Here is a 19,339-nt window from a genome sequence, read left to right on the forward strand (position 1 = left end):
GATGTTTGTTGGTCTGTGTTAGTAAACTTTAGTGTGGAGATGTTAGTTAGTCTGTGTTAGTAAGCTTTAGTGTAGAGATGCTAGTAAGTGTGAAGATGTTAGTAAACTTTGGTGTGGAGATGTTAGTAAGTCTGTGTTAGTAAACTTTGGTGTGGAGATGTTAGTAAGTCTGTGTTAGTAAACTTTAGTGTAGAGATGTTAGTAAGTCTGTGTTAGTAAACTTTAGTGTGGAGATGTTAGTTAGTCTGTGTTAGTAAGCTTTAGTGTGGAGATGTTTGTTGGTCTGTGTTAGTAAACTTTAGTGTGGAGATGTTAGTTAGTCTGTGTTAGTAAGCTTTGGTGTGGAGATGTTAGTAAGTCTGTGTTAGTAAACTTTAGTGTAGAGATGTTAGTAAGTCTGTGTTAGTAAACTTTAGTGTAGAGATGTTAGTTAGTCTGTGTTAGTAAACTTTGGTGTGGAGATGTTAGTAAGTCTGTGTTAGTAAACTTTGGTGTGGAGATGTTAGTAAGTCTGTGTTAGTAAACTTTAGTGTGGAGATGTTAGTAAGTCTGTATTAGTAAACTTTGGTATGGAGATGTTAGTAAGTCTGTGTAAGTAAACTTCAGATTGAAGATGTTAGTAAGTCTGTGTTAGTAAACTTTGGTGTGGAGATGTTTGTAAGTCTGTGTTAGTAAACTTTAGTGTGGAGATGTTAGTAAGTCTGTGTTAGTAAACTTTAGTGTGGAAATGTTAAAAAGTCTGTGTTAGTAAACTTTAGTGTGGAAATGTTTAAAAGTCTGTGTTAGTAAACTTTAGTGTAGAGATGTTAGTTAGTCTGTGTTAGTAAACTGTGGTGTGGAGATGTTGGTAAGTCTGTGTTAGTAAACTTTAGTGTAGAGATGTTAGTTAGTCTGTGTTAGTAAACTGTGGTGTGGAAATGTTGGTAAGTCTGTGTTAGTAAACTTTAGTGTAGAGATGTTAGTTAGTCTGTGTTAGTAAACTTTAGTGTGGAGATGTTAGTAAGTCTGTGTTAGTAAACTTTGGTGTGGAGATGTTAGTAAGTCTGTGTTAGTAAACTTTAGTGTAGAGATGTTAGTTAGTCTGTGTTAGTAAACTTTAGTGTGGAGATGTTAGTTAGTCTGTGTTAGTAAACTTTAGTGTGGAGATGTTAGTAAGTCTGTGGTGTGTTAGTAAGCTATAGACTAGTTTGCTTACTGTGTGTGATCTATCGGGTCGAACATGTAAGAGTGAGGAACTCCTCACGTGTTTTAGGATCCTCCCGGAATACACCAAGCATTGTACTTGTCACCGTCTTACTGTTCAGCTTCTGTACCCCCCGCATCACCATACACATGTGTCTGTAACAAAAATGAAAGTGTCTCTTACAAAATAGTCGTGAATATAACAATAAAAGCCGAATTTGAAGAATTAACAAGATATCCCAGAGGGATCTTGGCGCCCACCATTGATGGATCTTTTCTCTGCTTTTCTTTTTTTTTTTCTTTTTTTGATAAAAAAACAAATAGAACTGTTGCCAAAGTGAAGGACTAATACCCCCTGCTGTACAAATATATTAAATATGTCCATTAATAGAGGACAATTTTGAAGAACCCTTTATAGTTTAATCAACTCCCCTACATGTCAGGGTTCTCTGTGCCAAATCCGTCAAGAATTCGTCTCACTTGGAATCTTTCTTCATTATACAGTGACAGTCTGCAGTAGGCTGGTGGATCATCAGGTAGTACAAAACCTTATCTTTACTTTATGTTTGCAAACCAAACTACTACGGAAGACATTCATAGTGTTAAGAAGTAACAAGTTTATTCATCATATTTGTCAAAATCAAACATTGGTAATGTTCATATGATATCAACACAGTAGAAAATGTGTGAGCTTATTGTATGCAACACACATGAAAATACACGGAAATTGATAATGACTTGAGTGCAAAAAATGAGACAGTTTATGTATTGAAGAACTGGTTTACAGATATTTACTGCCATGCCAGGGACCGTTTCTTTCTGATACTTACATGTAACTACTTTTATTGTGGCTAATGTCATCTGTAGTATTAGTTGTACATATCCTGTACATATTTTATGTTAGAAATTTAAATATCATGCATTTTGTCTGTTGCAAACATTACAATTTGTAGCGGAATTAATATCAACTATAAAGACAGCTTAAGAAACAATACGTCATTAACAGAGTCAGGAACATCTGCAAAATTCTGTCCATTTTGATGCACTAATTAATATGTTTCTGGCAGGTTGCTGTTTTTTCTGTTGATCAGTTTTTATTGTCTGATGGCATATGTAATAGGAAATGTTCACTTATAGAAATTGATCACTGATGAACTAAAACTATACACATGTATTTATAAAATTGATATGAATCTGTTGCACTCATTCTGCATAAATGATTTAAGTCATAACTAAAAATTTATTAAAAAAAAGGATTAAAGTTATGAAAATTGAAATAGAAAAACAAATCAAACATTTATATCAAGTAATTAATCAAAATATCAGCACTATGAAACACATATTCTTTTATATAATCCAGATACTGATCTTAAAGTTGTATGGTCTATCACTTTCGCTCTTTTTGTTATAGTAAAAACTGTATAGTTGCTATACACATTTTTCTCCAGCTGTCCGAGGTTTAAACTTTCTACTTTTACCACTTTTTATTAAGTTGCAGCACTGGGAGTATTTTAATTATAAAAGTGAAAAAAATATTTTTAACGTTTACACGTAAAAATAGGCTTGAAAGATGCCGAATCATTCCGAACTCTTCCGAACATCGCAGCGACAATCTCGAAGTAACACTCAAGAGCTGTTAAACCAAGAAAAATGTCAACAGTTGCTCGTAAACAAAACACGTGTTCGACCTCAGCAGACTGGATCTACAAAGAAATAAATGCTGGCATATTACAATTTTTGATACACACAATATTGAATAACGGCAATGTGTGAATTAGATGTTTCAAATACTCGCTCTGTTGACATAAATCAGCACGATTTGCTCATATTAGCCAGAAGGAAAATGTAAACAAACACATGTGTGCTTACGCTAGTTACCTGGATCACCACGTGCAGGACGTGTGGACGTCAATCATGTTATACGATTCGGAATTCTGACAAAACCCGAAGGTAATGAATATGGCGGAGATTGAAGGCGTTTTATTCAAAACCAGGAATATATGATCCCTAGATTTCGGCTCTTTTATAGACTGACATATGGTTTTGGGGAGCTAAATCATCAAGTTACATGTCCATATTCAAATATCAAATGTTAAAACGACATATTGTTACAGTAAAAATTACAAGAAATTCAACTTTAAAGAGACAGTTGATTCTGTAAATTAAAATGACATTTGAATGATTTGATACAGAAAACAAAAAATAACCAATTCCTATATACAATGTAACCCAAATGCAAAGAAGGGGAGACAATTTTTAAGATCATTACAACCTGCAACATTATAAAACACCATATTTTCACTGTTAATCAATAGCTTGTAAGTTGTATGTAGTTTCAGTTACATGATCTTATTATCAAATTGGTTTGTTCAGAATATTTTTTCTTACAAATATGTTGCTTCTATAGTACTTTCATTATGTTTTCTGTGGGTGAAATTGTAATTTTTCAATTGATCATTAATTCATTTTCATTTTCACTAGGTAAGCATTCATGGAATTTGGTCTTTTGACTTATCTACAAGACAGCGTTTGCAGTTCATTCTGTATGAAGGATTTTTTTTTTTTTTAAATTTCCTTGTGCATAGTTTTTAACATTGTTTAAAATAGTTTTTCAGTCGTGAATAAATGGTTTGCATTCTTTATTATTTTGTTTGTATTGTAACAATGTATTTGCATTGAGAATGTGGAAAGTACACATTATAATGGTATGTTGTATGCTCTATTTGTACAGTCTAATTCAGTACTACTTTTAAAAGGTAATCTGTCCTTTAAAGGAGGACTGTTAATTTGGTCTGTGTGGTGGTCATGACCGATAAACATTATTTTTTGTTTACAGATATCCAGAGTTTAGGACATCATGATATGACATAAGATTAAGGTCAGGTCGGAGTCCCTTGTGAGTTAGTTGGGGTTAAACGGGAGGGGCAATTTTATGTTTTGTCCAGTTTTGTTAGAACCTAATTATATCTGTGAATTATTTTTTATGAATTATAATTTGATGTAATTTTAAACTATTCCAATGTGTACAGGAATAGTGTATTGGACTGGGTTGATCATTTGTAACTATAGCTTTAAGTAGATCAAACATTTATTACCATAAATTTATTTATTTTGTTCATCCAACTTGGCATTTTATGACTGATACTGGATAGACAGACAAAGACAACATCAGTCTTAAAATAAATAACAAGATGCCTAGAGGGCCTGTATCGCTCACCTGGTTTGTGATGGCAAGAAATGTTCTGAATACAGATTCTTTTTTTTTTTTTTTGAAGGAATATAAAGATATACCTCTAATTTCCCTATTGGGGCCCTACTTTTTCTGCTCCAGGGGTTCAGACCCAAAATTTAAACAAACTCTGTTTCCTATCCCCAGACAATATTTCTGGCCAAATTTGGTTAAAATCCATGCAGAACTCTATGACTAGTAGCAATATAATGTACCTCAATCTATTTCACCTATTGGGCCCCGCCCCTCCTGCCCCCGGGGGGTCTGAGACAAAATTTAATCAAACACTGTTCCCTATTCCAGAAGGATGTTTCTGGCCAAATTTGGTTACAATCTATGCAGAACTATATGACTAATAGCGATTTAAAGGATTTGGCGCAATTTTCCCTATTTGGCCCCACCCTTCCTGCCCCCGGGGGGTCAGAGACAAAATTGATAAAAACTTTGTTCCCATCCCCCAAAAGATATGTTTCTGGCCAAATTTGGTTACAATCCATGCAGAACTCTACAACTAGTAGCGATTTAAAGGATTTGCCTCAATTTCACCTATTGGGCCCTGCCCCTGGGGGTTCTGAGCCAAAATTTATACAACCTCCATATCTGTTCCACTTCCCCTATGGATATTTCTGGCCAAATTTGATTACAATCCATTCAGATCTATATGACTTGTAGAAATTTAAAGGATTTGCCTCAATTTCACCTATTGGGCCCTGTCCCTCCTGTCTCCAGGGGTTCAGAGCCAAAATTTATACAACCTCCAGTTCTGTTCCCCTTCCCCTATGGATGTTCCTGGCCAAATTTGGTTACAATCCATGCAGAACTCTATGACAAGTAGTGATTTAAAAGATTTGCCTCAATTTCCCCTATTGGCCCCGCCCATCCTGCCCCCGGGGGGTCAGAGCCAAAATTTATACAAACTCTGTTCCCCTTCCCCCAAAGATCTTTCTGGCCAAATTTGGTTACAATCCATGTAGAGCTGTATGACTAGTAGCGATTTAAAGGATTTGCCACAATTTCCCCTAAAGGGCCCTACCTCTCCTGCCCCTGGAGGGGTCAGAGCCAAAATTTATACCAGTTCTGTTTCCCTTCCCCAAAGATGCTTGTGGCCAAATTTGGTTACAATCTATGCAGAACTCTTGGACAAGTAGCGATTTAAAGGATTTACCTCTATTTCCCCTATGGAGCCCCGCCCCTCCTGCCCCCGGAGGGGTCAGAGCCAAAATGTATACAAGCTCTGTTCCCCTTCCCCCAAAGATCTTTCTGGCCAAATTTGGTTACAATCCATGTAGAGCTGTATGACTAATAGCGATTTAAAGGATTTGCCGCAATTTCCCCTAAAGGGCCCTACCTCTCCTGCCCCCGGAGAGTCAGAGCCAAAATTTATACCAGTTCTGTTTCCCTTCCCCTAAAGATGCTTGTGGCCAAATTTGGTTACAATCCATGCAGAACTCTAGGACAAGTAGCGATTTAAAGGATTTACCTCTATTTCCCCTTTGGAGCCCCCCCCTCCTGCCCCGGGAGGGGTCAGAGCCAAAATGTATACAAACTCTGTTCCCCTTCCCCCAAAGAGGATTTGTTACAATCCATGTAGACTGTAGACTATAGCGATTAAGGATTTGCCGCAATTCCCTAGGCCTACCCTCCTGCCCCGAGAGTCAGAGCCAAAATTTATACAGTTCTGTTTCCCTCCCTAAGATGCTTGTGGCCAAATTTGGTTACAATCATGCAGAACTCTAGGACAAGTAGCGATTTAAAGGATTTACCTCTATTTCCCTTTGAGCCCCCCCTCTGCCCGGAGGGTCAGAGCCAAAATGTATACAAACTCTGTTCCTTCCCCAAGGATGTTTCTGGCCAATTGGTGACATTCCATGCAAAACTCTTTGACAAGTAGTGCTTTAAAGGATTGACCTCTATTCCCTCTATTGAGCCCCGCCCCTCCTGTCCCCAAGGGGTCAGAGCCAAAATTTATACAAACTCTGTTCACTTCCCTCAAGGATGTTTGTGGCCAAATTTGGTTACAATCGCCATGACATAAGCTCACCGGCCCTTCAGGCCAGGTGAGCTAAAAATTAATCAAAATATAGTTCTATCAAATAATCAGGGATATTTAACTTTCATGAAGGATTTTGGCTGGTCAGCATCTTACAACTCTCATGAAGGAATTTAACTGGTCAACATCTTACAAACCTCATGAAAGATTTTGGCTGGTCAGAACCTTAAAACCTTCATGAAGGATTTTGGCTGGTCAGCATCTTACAACTCTCATGAAGGAATTTTACTGGTCAGCATCTTACAAACCTCATGAAAGATTTTGGCTGGTCAGAACCTTAAAACCCTCATGAAGGATTTTGGCTGGTCCGAGCATCTTACAACCATCATGAAGGATTTTGGCTGGTTAGAATCTTACAACCCTTATGAAAGATTTTTGCTGGTCAGAACCTTTCAACTCTCATGATGGATTTTGGCTGGTCCGAGCATCTTACAACTCTCATGAAGGATTTTGGCTGGTCCAAGCATCTTACAACTCTCATGAAGTATTTCGGCTGGTCAGAACCTTATATTTAAAATCCTCATGAAGGATTTTGGCTGGTCAGAACCTTAAAACTCTCATGAAGGATTTTGGCTGGTCAGAACCTTAAAACCCTCATGAAGGATTTTGGCTGATCAGCATCTTACAACGCTCATGAAGGATTTTGACTGGTTTGAGCATCTTACAACCCTCATGAAGGATTTTGGCTGATCAGCATCTTACAACGCTCATGAAGGATTTTAGCTGGTCAGCATCTTACAACCCTCATGAAAGATTTTGGCTGTCAGAACCTTACAACTCTTATGAAGGATTTTTGCTGGTCAGCATCTTACAACTCTCATGAAAGATTTTTGCTGGTCCGAGCATCTTACAACTCTCATGAAGGATTTTGGCTGGTCAGAACCTTAAAACCCTCATGAAGGATTTTGGCTTACAAGCCTTATGCCGATATTCACTGGCCAAAATCACATAAGGATAATTCCTTACTAGACAGACATTAAGATTAAGATAAAGATTGACAACATGTTAATATTGTTATTTTATGCTCTTGTTAATATGATGAACTAGTTTTGTATGCTTATCTGTACATAAGTTTTCCTTAATCAGACAGAATTTAAATAAAATTGAATAATTTTAACGTAAGTCACAATTAATATTGATATAGTCATCATAACAGCCAATTCTACAACCATTTGTTATGTATATGTTGTAAGTACAGTACACGTGTCAATAGTCAATGATCAACACATTATAAACAATTTCACCTGCCTGTGGCACTGTCGAAATACAGTGAACATCACAGAAATACAGTCACTGCTGTATTTGAACTATAACTTCTATGTTGAGCATGTGTTTGAACTTCACCGGTTGTATCGATGTTCTATCAATATCAATAATTGATCAGGTAGGTTATAATTATAACTCTCACATCCGATTGAACTTACAATTAAGTACGTGAGGAAAAACAGATGTTCCTAATTAAATTCCAAACAGAAGAATATGAATTTAACAGAATGAATTAAATTTTTGAATGAAGAATTCAAACCCTTCATTTCAACAATTTAACACTCGCAGATATTTTAAATTCTTACAAAGAAGGACCCTGGTTACAAAACTGAGCATTGATAAAACAGAGTGTGATTAAAAGTTTGACCTGAATATTAATAGAAATCAATAATCTAATGTATCCAAGCCTTTGTAATAGCAGTGGTCAAACTTGCACACAGTTCTCCCTTATAGTAATGGGCTCTTCAAAGACTTCTGGTACCCTGAGGATATTAACTTCTATTAATATTCAAACATTTTACCAAACTCTGTTTTATCAATGCTTACTTTTGAAACCAATGTCCTTCTTCTTTGTAAATGCTTACTTTTGAAACCAATGTCCTTCTTCTTTGTAACCTGATCCTTCCTTCAGCATTTGTCCATTTCTACATATGAAATGGATTTATCTGTTTTGACCATTTTAAAGTCCTGTAACTCTCGCAAATATTGACGGATTCTGACAACCAAAGCATCAAACTCATTTGAGATCTCATTAATATAAAGCAGTATATAGAATCTGGTTGAAATTGGACAATAAATACTAAAGTTATCTCATGGAAACCTTTTTTTCGGACACTGACACCAACGCCAACAAAGTGGTACACCTCTGTGGCACCCTTGCATTGTAGGCGACATACAACTTCTATTTTGAAAGTCCAGAAATTGAGTTGAATTAAAACCTTTTTGTTTGAATTCATTGTCTATGCAAAACATTTCATGTTCCATTTGATGAAAAGTATTCATTATTTAACATATTATGAACAATAATGCAAAAGGTATGTTACAAAAAAAAGTGCATATACTGTCCAGATTAAATCGGATATGTCTCGCTGGGATTTTTCTAAAACTAGGATCCTGTCAGGAAATCACTAGGTTCCAATGGCCCATGCTTGATTATGTCAATTTCTCTACTGGGTAGGGCTGGTAGTCAAGATTTTGTGCATGAACATTTAAAACAGAACAGCATAATTTTTGTATTTTGAAATATTTCGGTGTGATTTAAAACTATTCCAATGTATAGAAGAATAGTGTATTGGACTGGGTTGATCATCTGTAACTATAGCTTTATGTAGATCAAACATTTATTACCATAAATTTATTTATTTTGTTCATCCAAGTTTATCCCAAATAGCAATTTGACTAAACTTGGCATTTGATAAACATAATATTCAATTTGTGACCATGTATATATGATCAATTATAACAAAATCAGACAGTGCTTTGTAAATGTTTGATTAATATTGCAGCTGTGTAACTGATGATGTTGATAACGACAAAAACAGCTTAACAACATATTCATTGGTTTATACAGCTTGAACAAAACCCTGCATATTTGTAACCTAGTCTACTAAACCTGCCTGAGAAATAGCAGTAACAAACTTTAACTATCAAAACACAAGATGGCTGCCTGTCGGCCATCTTGCTGACCGATCAGTCACAAAATACAATATGCACAACTAGGGTCCTAGAGAAACCTAGATGTGAAATTTGAGAAAGATCCCTTCAGTTTGTTTGTTTGTTTGTTTGATAAATTAACGTCCATTTAACAGCTATGGTCATGTAAGAACGGCCTCCCATGTATGCGGTGTGCTGCGTGTATGTAGTGCGAGGTGCCTGTTTTGGGAGACTGCAGTATATTCATGTTGTATCTTCTTGTATAGTGCATCTGTTGCCCTTTTTATAGTGCTATATCAATGAAGCATGCCGCCGAAGACACCAAGCAACACACCCCACCCAGTCACATTATACTGATAATGGGCGAACCAGTCATCCTACTCCCTGTATGCTGAGCGCTAAGCAGGAGCAGAAACTACCACATTTAAAGACTTTGGTGTGTCTCGGCCAGGGGACAGAACCCAGAGCCTTCCTCACAAGGGCGAACGCTCAACTCAAGGCCAAAAGTGAGGCCGTGAAAAAGGAGGCATTAGGAAAGAGAAAGACAGTTAGGAAGAAGAGAAAAGATAAGATCCTAAATTTAGTCGCCTTTTACGATCATGCAATAGGGGCAGCAGGAACAATTCTATCCCCCTACCTGCAGGGCAGGATCACTTCAAACTTTAACTATCAAAATCACAGATGGCTGCCTGGCCATCTTGCTCACCGATTGATCCCAAAGTACAATATGCAAAACTAGGGTCCTAGAGAAACCTAAATATGAAATTTGAGAAAGATCCCTTCAGTACTTTCTGTGAAATAGCGGTAACAAGAATTGTTAACTGACGAACAGAAGGACAGACAGAAGGACAGACAGAAGGACAGACAGAAGGACAGACAGACTGACCACAGAACACAGACAACAGGCTGTTTGAATAGATCAGATGGTGGGCTAAAAATGTAGAAAACATCATTCACATCAGAAGTGCTCATTGTTTACAAAATATGCACAAATAAGGTCCTAGTGGAACTTACATATAAAATTTGAGACAAATCACTTTAGTACTTTCTGAGAATTCGTGGTAACAAGCTTCAACTCAAAATCTAAGATGGCGGCCTATCGGCAATCTTCTTCATTGATCGGTCCCAAAATGCAAGATGAACAACTAGACCCCTAGGGGAACCTGCACATGCAATTTGAGACAGATCCCTTCAGTACTTTCTGAGAAATAGCAATAACAAACTTCAATTGTCAAAATCTAAGATGGCGCTGTCTGCCATTTTGTTCACTGATCGGTACCAAAATGCAATATGCATAACAAAGGACCTAGGGGAACCTGTACATGAAACCGATTGGTCCCAAAATGCAATATGCACAACTAAGGCCCAAGGAGAATCTACATATAAAATTTGGTAAAGATCCCTTCAGCACTTTCTGAGAAATAGCGGTAACAGGAATTGTTAATGGACGGAATGACGGACGGATGGACGGACGACAGACCATGGACGAAAAGCAATTTGAATAGCCCACCATCACTAGACTTATCTGCTTGATGTAAAAATGTGCCCTCCCGAACTTGAGGCTCCCAACAATATTAGTCACAAAACAAGATTTTCATAGATATGAATATAGTGTATATTTAGTCATATTTGTGAGGAATTAAATTTGTTAAATTTTCTCCTCAAAAAATTACACAAATTTACAGTATTGCCTGTAACTGAAGTTGGAGTGCTAGGATTTTTTTTTTTCTTCTAATTTTCAAAAGTGACGGCCTTGACCATGGGCCTTCTGAGGTGTGAAGCAACCCTAGGCAAGTACTTTTGGTATGGAAGGTGTGTATGACATTTGATTTTGTTTAACTAATTAATATAAAAGTAAAATATATAGTATATAATAAATAAAAATGAAAACAGAATATTCAATTTGTTATCATGCATATATGATCAATTATAACAAAATCAGACAGTGCTTTGTAAATTTTTTATTAATATTGCAGCTGTGTAACTGATGATGTTGATAACGACAAAAACAGCTTGACAACATGTTCATTGGACATTTGATTTTGTTTAGCTAATTAATATAAAAGTTCAACAAATTATCACAGCAAACTCTCACTGTGGGCGCCACTGCTATCATTGTTGATGACGACTTGGAGATATACATATGTCGCCAGAGTACATGCTGCAGGTGACAAAACAATATGCCAACCAACCACATCTAGATATGATGAAATCTGATATTCAAAACTGGATAAGCGTTTTAGATTACAAGTGTAAGAGATTAATACTTACGTAGCTTCAATCACCACCCCTACCCCAGAAGGTTGTATAGCTTCTGTGATGGCCACAGCTATCTGCTTGGTAAGGCGTTCTTGTACTGGAAATCAATAAAAATAATTTTATAGGCATTTTATATTATGTAGAAACATGTTAACATGTATACATGTATCTATTCTAAATTTCCACTTCTTACATTACGAAATATGAATTATATACTGTACTAGTTTTAATTAGGGCATAATTAAACAATGTATAGTAACAAAACAATGAACAGATAATTTTCATTAGAAAGTCATCCACTCCTTTAATAATTCTGCAGTTTATTTAGAGTAGTCTCTGATTTGTGTCACAACTTCATAACACAAAAATCTATTTATGTTACTTAGTCCTTAATACCTTTACCACACCCTTACCTTGTAGCCTTCTGCTGTAGATTTCAACAATCCTGCAAGTAAAAAGTAACACATGTTTAAAACGTTTACTTAAAAATCTTCTATAAGGGAAGCTATAGGATTATTGGAGCATGGTTGTGATTGTGGTCGTTTCCACATGCTTTGCTAGAATGATCATAATATGATGACAAACAAAGCAATTCTCAACAACTATGTGCCCCAGCAAGGGGATGGAAAATTGAGGGAGGCTTGAAGAAAAACTCCTTAATCATTCATTCAGCAATTTGAGATCCTTAATGATTATTTATGCAATAATTGCTGGACTGAACAGAGTTAATCATCCGTAACTAGCTAGTTCAATCAGCACAGCATGCAGCTAAAGTCTAGGTTATGGGTTCGAACCCTGGTCTGCTACACAATAAAGTGACATGTCAATCAGACAGGTGCTCCTTTAATGAATTTTCTTGTTCGAGTTATATTTGTTTCAAAATACACTAATTATGAAGTAATAAAAAGGCACTACGTTTTTAGCATCATTAGAGATTCTAACTCAGAGCTAGCGTTAGTTTTCAGAACAGGTGTACAATGACAGGTGTTCTAATCTAGGTCTACTCTGCATTAAAAGAGGTTACCACTAACAGCAGATTAATGGAATCTTAGTACGTCTGTCAAGCAGACAGGGATATCTTGATTCAGGTAAAAGATTTTGGCTAGTCAACATGAGGCTTGTCCAGGGTTGGCATCCAAAATCTTTCACGGGGGTTGAAATATCCGTCTTCCTGACAGACCCATATTTGATTATTTTTCTCCCATAGTTTAGAGAAAAATTCAGTTGTTCAGAATTATTTTCATCACAGAGACGTCAAAAGTAATGATGTCACATTATTGTCAAGCGTGTGTGAATTGTCTTTTCCCTACCCTGGTAAAAGACAGAGTTATCTTTTCCCTAGCAACCATGGTATACACCTGTTAAGTATGGGAGAAAATTATATTCATGATGAACCTGCTTGACATCTTTATAGACACTTGTTCTCAAATCAAGTGTCTCAATTTTTTTGCCTTTATAAATTCTGCTCGTGTTAAATACTTTGAAATGTTTGATTTTTGACTTGAATGATGGTTTCATTACAGATAGCATGTTGTTTTACATGTATAACAAAAGAATAATGGAAGTACAAATTCAATATCAGCGATGATTGTTAGCATAGCCTTGAACCGTACCACCTCTAATGGGGTTTAAGAGCAACAGCAAACTTATACATCGCTTTTGTGTTGCTCTACATAACCTGCCAACATGACAGAAATTCATTAATAAAAACAGAAATATTGAAATTCTGGCAAGCAATAAAATGCAGAAAAGTCTTAGTGGAGAGGAAATTAAATCATTAATCTTTATTTGTGATGTGTGTATCAGCAAGTTTCATCCCGTTACAACAGAAATCTTCTGTCAAGCTCCGCTCCACCAAAACAGATGAAAAATCTAAATGTTATCAAATTAATCTATTTGGAAATGCTTTTTCCAGACCATACGAAACCTGATCCAGGTTTATTATACCAGAATTTGTCGCATTTTGTTGTCCTAGTGGGTAAAACCGTATCAAGCGATGGAACTATAAATCCACTATGGAGCCATTGGCATGCGCTACCCTCCACTGCGTCCATTTTCTGTGTACGCTTTTAGCAATAACTCCCCCAAAATAGCATTTGATGGTCTGAATTTATTGTTATGGAAAGAACTATTTACAGATGTATAATAAATAAGAGAAATGAAAATTTTTTTTTTTAGTCTACAAAGATTTGGGTTTACTTACTTTTTTGTCCTATTAATATTAGGGATCACTTAAAGATGACAGGTCCAGATATTTTAAAAACTTGTACACATGTATTATTGAATGTTCTCTGATTCTTCAGAAAACTGATAAAGATTTGAACTAACCATGATTTTAAAAAGTTTTATTGGTCACTATTGTTCCATTATAGTCTTAATGTTCGATAAAAAATTTCACCACATTACAGAAAAGATATTTCTCCAATTCAATAAGAGATCCCAAAGGGATCTTGGCACCACCAATGAATGATCTATGTCTGACCATGGAAAGAGGGATCTTTCCTCTGCTTTTGAAAAATTAACTACATACTACATGTGCAATTTAAGAAAGACCCGTTCAGTACTTTCTGAGATATATAGCAGTAACAAACATTTATCAAAATTCAAGATGGCTACCTGTTGACCATCTTGTTCACCGATTGTCCCAAAATGCAATCTGCACAACTAATGTGCTAGGGGAACCTGCACATGAAATTTGAGACAGATCACTTCTGCACTTTCTGAGAAATAGCAGTGACAAACTTCAAGTAACAAAATCCAAAATGGCGTCCTATCGGCCATCTTGTTCAAAAATCTGTCTGCAAATGCAATATGCACAACTAGGGACATAGGGGAATCTGCACATGCAATTTGAGATCTGAGAAATAGGGGTAACAAACTTCAATTATCAAAATCCAAAATGGCAGTCTTTTGGCCATCTTGTTGACCAATCAGTCCCAAAATGTAATATAAACAACTAAGTCCCTAGAGGAACCTGCATATGAAATTTGAGAAAGGTCCCTTCAGTACTTTCTGAGAAATAGTGGTAATAAACTTCAGCTATCAAAATCAAAGATGGCGGCCTGTAGGCCATCTTGTTGACCAATCGGTCCCAAAATGGTATATGCACAACTAGGCCCCTAGGGGAAGCTACATATGGAATTTGAAAGAGATGCCTTCTGTATTTTCTGAGAAATAGCGGTAACAAACTTTACCTATCAAAATCCAAGATGGCTGCCTGGCGGCCATCTTTTTGACCGATCGGTCCCAAAATGCAATATGCACAACTAGGGCCCTTGTAAGGGAACCTACATATGAAATTTGAGAAAGATCCCTTCAGCACTTTCTGAAAAATAGTGGTAACAAGAATTGTTATGGGACGGAAGGACGGATGGATGGACAACAGACTGCAGATGAAAATGCGATTTGAATAGCCCACCATCTGATGATGGTGAGCAAAAAATCCAAATTGAAGAATTATGGATATACATGCCCTATCATGCTTTGCTAACTGCATTTTATTTTACTTCCGATTTTATTCCTGAAGATAAATTCCAACACTCCCTATCCACAATTAGTACTAAGTAATTATATATAATCTCATTAAACATCTGAGAAAGACCTTTCAAAGACTGCATTCAATCAAGTTATTGAAAGAATCCTGCTAACATTTTGGTGTTGCTCTTTGATGCACAGATCCCACTTTCTTATCAAACGTTATATGGAAGTACCTATGCAATAGCTGGCCTGTGATCTCTATCGAGAGAGGGAGGGGGAAGGGAGTATAACCAATGTAATTCCAAGTCGGTATGGAGTTATTGATTGTCTAAATAAGGAAACATTAGCCTTGATTCCAACAGATTCACTTGACAAGTAATTGCTGTGTTATGAGGCAAACAACAAAAGTTGATTCACCTAATACATCAAACATGACTTGTAACAGCAATGCTACGCCGAGATTGTCTTTGCTGTTAAGTGTTCACCATCACCATAAACATGCACACCGGATTATTTATATAACTCCTACTTCTTCCTGTTTTCTGCAGAAAACACTTTCAGTTCACTTAGACATCATGAAGTTATTCCTGAAACATTCCTATGATCCATTTTAAGAACCATTTTATGTCACAACAAAAATACAGGCTGTTAAGGAAAATAAAAAAAATCAGAAAAAATGACATGTGGTAATATTCGAGGACAATTGGACATAAACAATAACAATTGCACATTGCATAGGCAAGGACATGTGGACATGAACTAAGACAGGAACATATGGTTATAGAGTGTAGGACATGATCGAAGGAAACTGGATATCAAGAGGCCCAAATAGGGCCAAAGTGGCATTAACACATGAGCAATGATAGGTGAACGGGCAAAAATGTAGACAAGGATAAAGACAGCTGGACAAGGGCAAAGACACAGGCGAAGACAGCTGGCCAGGGGCAAAGACATAGGCATAAACATCTGGACAAGGGCAAAGAAATGTAGACTTTCACAGCTTGACAAGGTCAAAGACATAGGCAAGAATATCTGGACAAGGGCAACGGCATAGGCAATGACAGGTGGACATGGGCAAAGACATAGGCATGAACATCTGGACAAGGGCAAAGAAATGTACACATTGACAGCTTGACAAAGTCAAAGACATAAGCAAGATCACCTGGACAAGGGCATAGAAATGTAGACATTGACAGCTTGACAAGGTCAAAGACAAAGGCAATGACCCATGGACAAGGGCCAAGACATAGGCAAGGACAGGTGGATATGGACTAAGAAATGTATACACTGACAGCTGGATAAGGGCAAAGAAATTTAGACATTGACAGGGCAGTTTGACAAGGGCCAAGACATAGGCAATGGCATCTGGACAAGGGCCAAGGTATAGCCTATGACAGCTGGACAAGGGCAAAGACTTTGTCAAGGACAGCTGAACAAAATTATGGGAATGGAAATGAAAAGAGATACTCTTATTAAAATTAACTGATCAAGGACTGTACAATGTGTGGCAAGGATTGCCGCTGGCAAGTACAGGTTGACATAGACAAGGACAGCCAACCATCGGCAAGTACAAACAAGGACATAGTCATTCAGATCCCCCGCCAATGGAGATATCAAAGCTGAAGTAAGTTTGATTGTGGAGACTTATGTGTATGAAAAAAACAGGAAAAATTAAGTTGAGCTAAAGAAAGATGGAGTATAATTCAAGTAGAGCGGGGCTGCAATTGTTGAATCAGGTATACAGCCTTGACATTTATATTAGACTATATACACAAAGATGGGTGGAGTTTTGCAAAGTAACATTTACCATTTACTATGATATTTTCAGCAATGTTTCCATGGTAAACAGGAAAAAGTGCAAAAAATGAAAACCTAAAAATAGCAAAAGGTACTACTAGACCATAAAAAGAATGTGTCTATGAAGTTTCGTGGAAATATCTATGCTGGTTTTAGAGTTATGCTCCGGAAATGAACCTGCTACAAAAATATGATATTTTCAGCAATGTTTCTATGGTTACAGAAAAAAGCACAAAAAGTGAAAACCTAAAAATAGCAAAAGGCACTACTAGACCATAAGAACAATGTGTCTATGAAGTTTCATGGAAATATCTCTGCTGGTTTTAGAGTTGTGCTCCGGAAACGATTCTTACACAAAAATCTGCCATTTCAGCAATGTTTCCATGGTTACAGAAAAAAGTACAAAAAGTGAAAACCTTAAAATAGCAAAAGGCACTACTAGACCATAAGACTAATGTGCCTATGGAGTTCCGTGCATATATCTCAACCGGTTTTCCAGTTATGCTGCGGAAACGAACCTGGTACAAAAATATGATATTTTCAGCAATGTTTCCATGGTTACAGAAAAAGTGCAAAAAATGATAACCTAAAAATAGCAAAAGGCACTACTAGACCATAAGAACAATGTGTCTATGAAGTTTCATGGAAATATCTCTGCTGGTTTTAGAGTTATGCTCCGGAAACGAACCTAGTACAAAACTATGATATTTTCAGCAATGTTTCCATGGTTACGGAAAATATGCAAAAAATGAAAACCTAAAAATAGCAAAAGGCACTACTAGACCATAAGACCAATGTGTCTATGAAGTTTCATGGAAATATCTCTTCTGGTTTTAGAGTTATGCTCCGGAAACGAACCTAGTACAAAACTATGATATTTTCAGCAATGTTTCCATGGTTACGGAAAATATGCAAAAAATGAAAACCTAAAAATAGCAAAAGGCACTACTAGACCATAAGACCAATGTGTGTATGAAGTTTCGTGGAAATATTTCTACTGGTTTTAGAGTTATGCTCCGGAAACCATTCGGACGGACGGACGGACGGAACCCATTTGTATATCCCCCGCCAACTTCGTTGGGCGGGGGATAATAAGCATAGGCAAGGACAGATAGTCATTGGCAAGTACAGGTTGACATAGACAATGACAGATAACCATTGACAAGTACAGATAAACATAGGCAAGGACAGACAGTCATTGGCCAGTGCAGGTTGACATCGGAAAGGATGGATAGCCATTGACAAGTGCAGGTTGACATCGGCAAGGGCAAACAGCCATTGACAAGTACAGATAAACATAGGCAGGGACAGAAAGCCATTGAGAGGTACAGATAAACACAGCTAAGGACAGAAAAACAGATAGTCATTGACAAGTACAGGTTGACATAGGCAAGGACAGCCAATTGCAACTATTATCAAGTACAGGTAAGCATAAGTAAAGACAGCCAACCATTGACAAGTACAGGCAGCCATCGGCAAGGACAAGGACAGTTTTCAGAAACCTATGAACCAGTATGAAAGTGATAGTGTATTTACTTTTATTTTGGTAAAACAATAACTGATAGTTAAAACACAAAAAACGAATCTTATTTTGACAGAAAGGTGTTTTTTTCAAAGTACATACTAATGACGAAAGCTTCCAATATTTAATGAAGCCTTCCTGAACAAGAGAAGTAAATCCATACAGTGGTTAGGTAAGTGGTAAAATGAACAATGGATGATGATTTAGCTGAGACCTCTATCATTTTCCTGTCATCATTTATCTCTATCTGACAATAATTGGAAATAAACTTTACCAAAAATAGCTCATTCTATGGATTAGCAATATAACCACTTTATAACAAATACCTGAAAGCTCACCTAACACACTCCCTTTGGTTTTACGGCTCTAACAGTAAAGGCCTGGCTGCAACTGAGAGGAAATGGTTTTCCAAGCAGCTTAATGATAATTTATTAAAAGTCGTTAGGGTAACATTTCTAGTGATCAGACCAATAACGAGTCATTCAATATACCTTTGACTGATTTGTGTGTATCACAGTTAAGACAACTTGATTAACCAAAACCACTACGCTAGGGTCGTAAAACATGATGCCAACCTCGGGGAATCAATACACGACGTCATCAACTTTACGCTTGCTTGCTCCTCAATTTACTACAATTTCAAACATGCTGAAAGTCATGTTCAAAGAAACAAGAGGTTCATAGGCCCTGTGTTTTTAGAATTTATATATAATAACCATCAACTAGCTGTACGCTTGCTCACTCCTCGATTTACTACAATCTCAAACATGCTGAAAGTCAAGTTCAAAGAAACAAGAGGTTCATAGGCCCTGTGTTTTTAGAATTTATGTATAATAACCATCAGCTAGCTGTACGCTTGCTCACTCCTCGATTTACTACAATCTCAAACATGCTGAAAGTCATG

At 36.8% G+C, this 19,339-nt stretch overlaps 1 protein-coding gene across 2 annotated transcripts in view; it reads right to left on the reverse strand.

Annotated features, from left to right (window-relative positions):
- The window catches only part of LOC138318037 (GTP cyclohydrolase 1-like), a 54,098-nt gene that overhangs the window by 5,754 nt on the left and 29,005 nt on the right, over window positions 1–19,339 (reverse strand). Inside the window, exons 4-6 of one of the 2 annotated variants that reach the window (XM_069260075.1) lie at window positions 12,053–12,084; window positions 11,652–11,736; window positions 1,244–1,338 (exon numbers count right to left, since the gene is read on the reverse strand). In XM_069260075.1, the coding sequence (XP_069116176.1) occupies window positions 1,244–1,338; window positions 11,652–11,736; window positions 12,053–12,084 (212 nt within the window). Of the gene's footprint in view, window positions 1–1,195; window positions 1,339–11,651; window positions 11,737–12,052; window positions 12,085–19,339 lie in introns of both variants that reach the window. The other variant, XM_069260074.1, reaches the window with a different exon arrangement.

Source organism: Argopecten irradians, chromosome 3 (genome assembly GCF_041381155.1).
Source record: "Argopecten irradians isolate NY chromosome 3, Ai_NY, whole genome shotgun sequence".
Classification (NCBI taxonomy): Eukaryota; Metazoa; Mollusca; class Bivalvia; order Pectinida; family Pectinidae; genus Argopecten; species Argopecten irradians.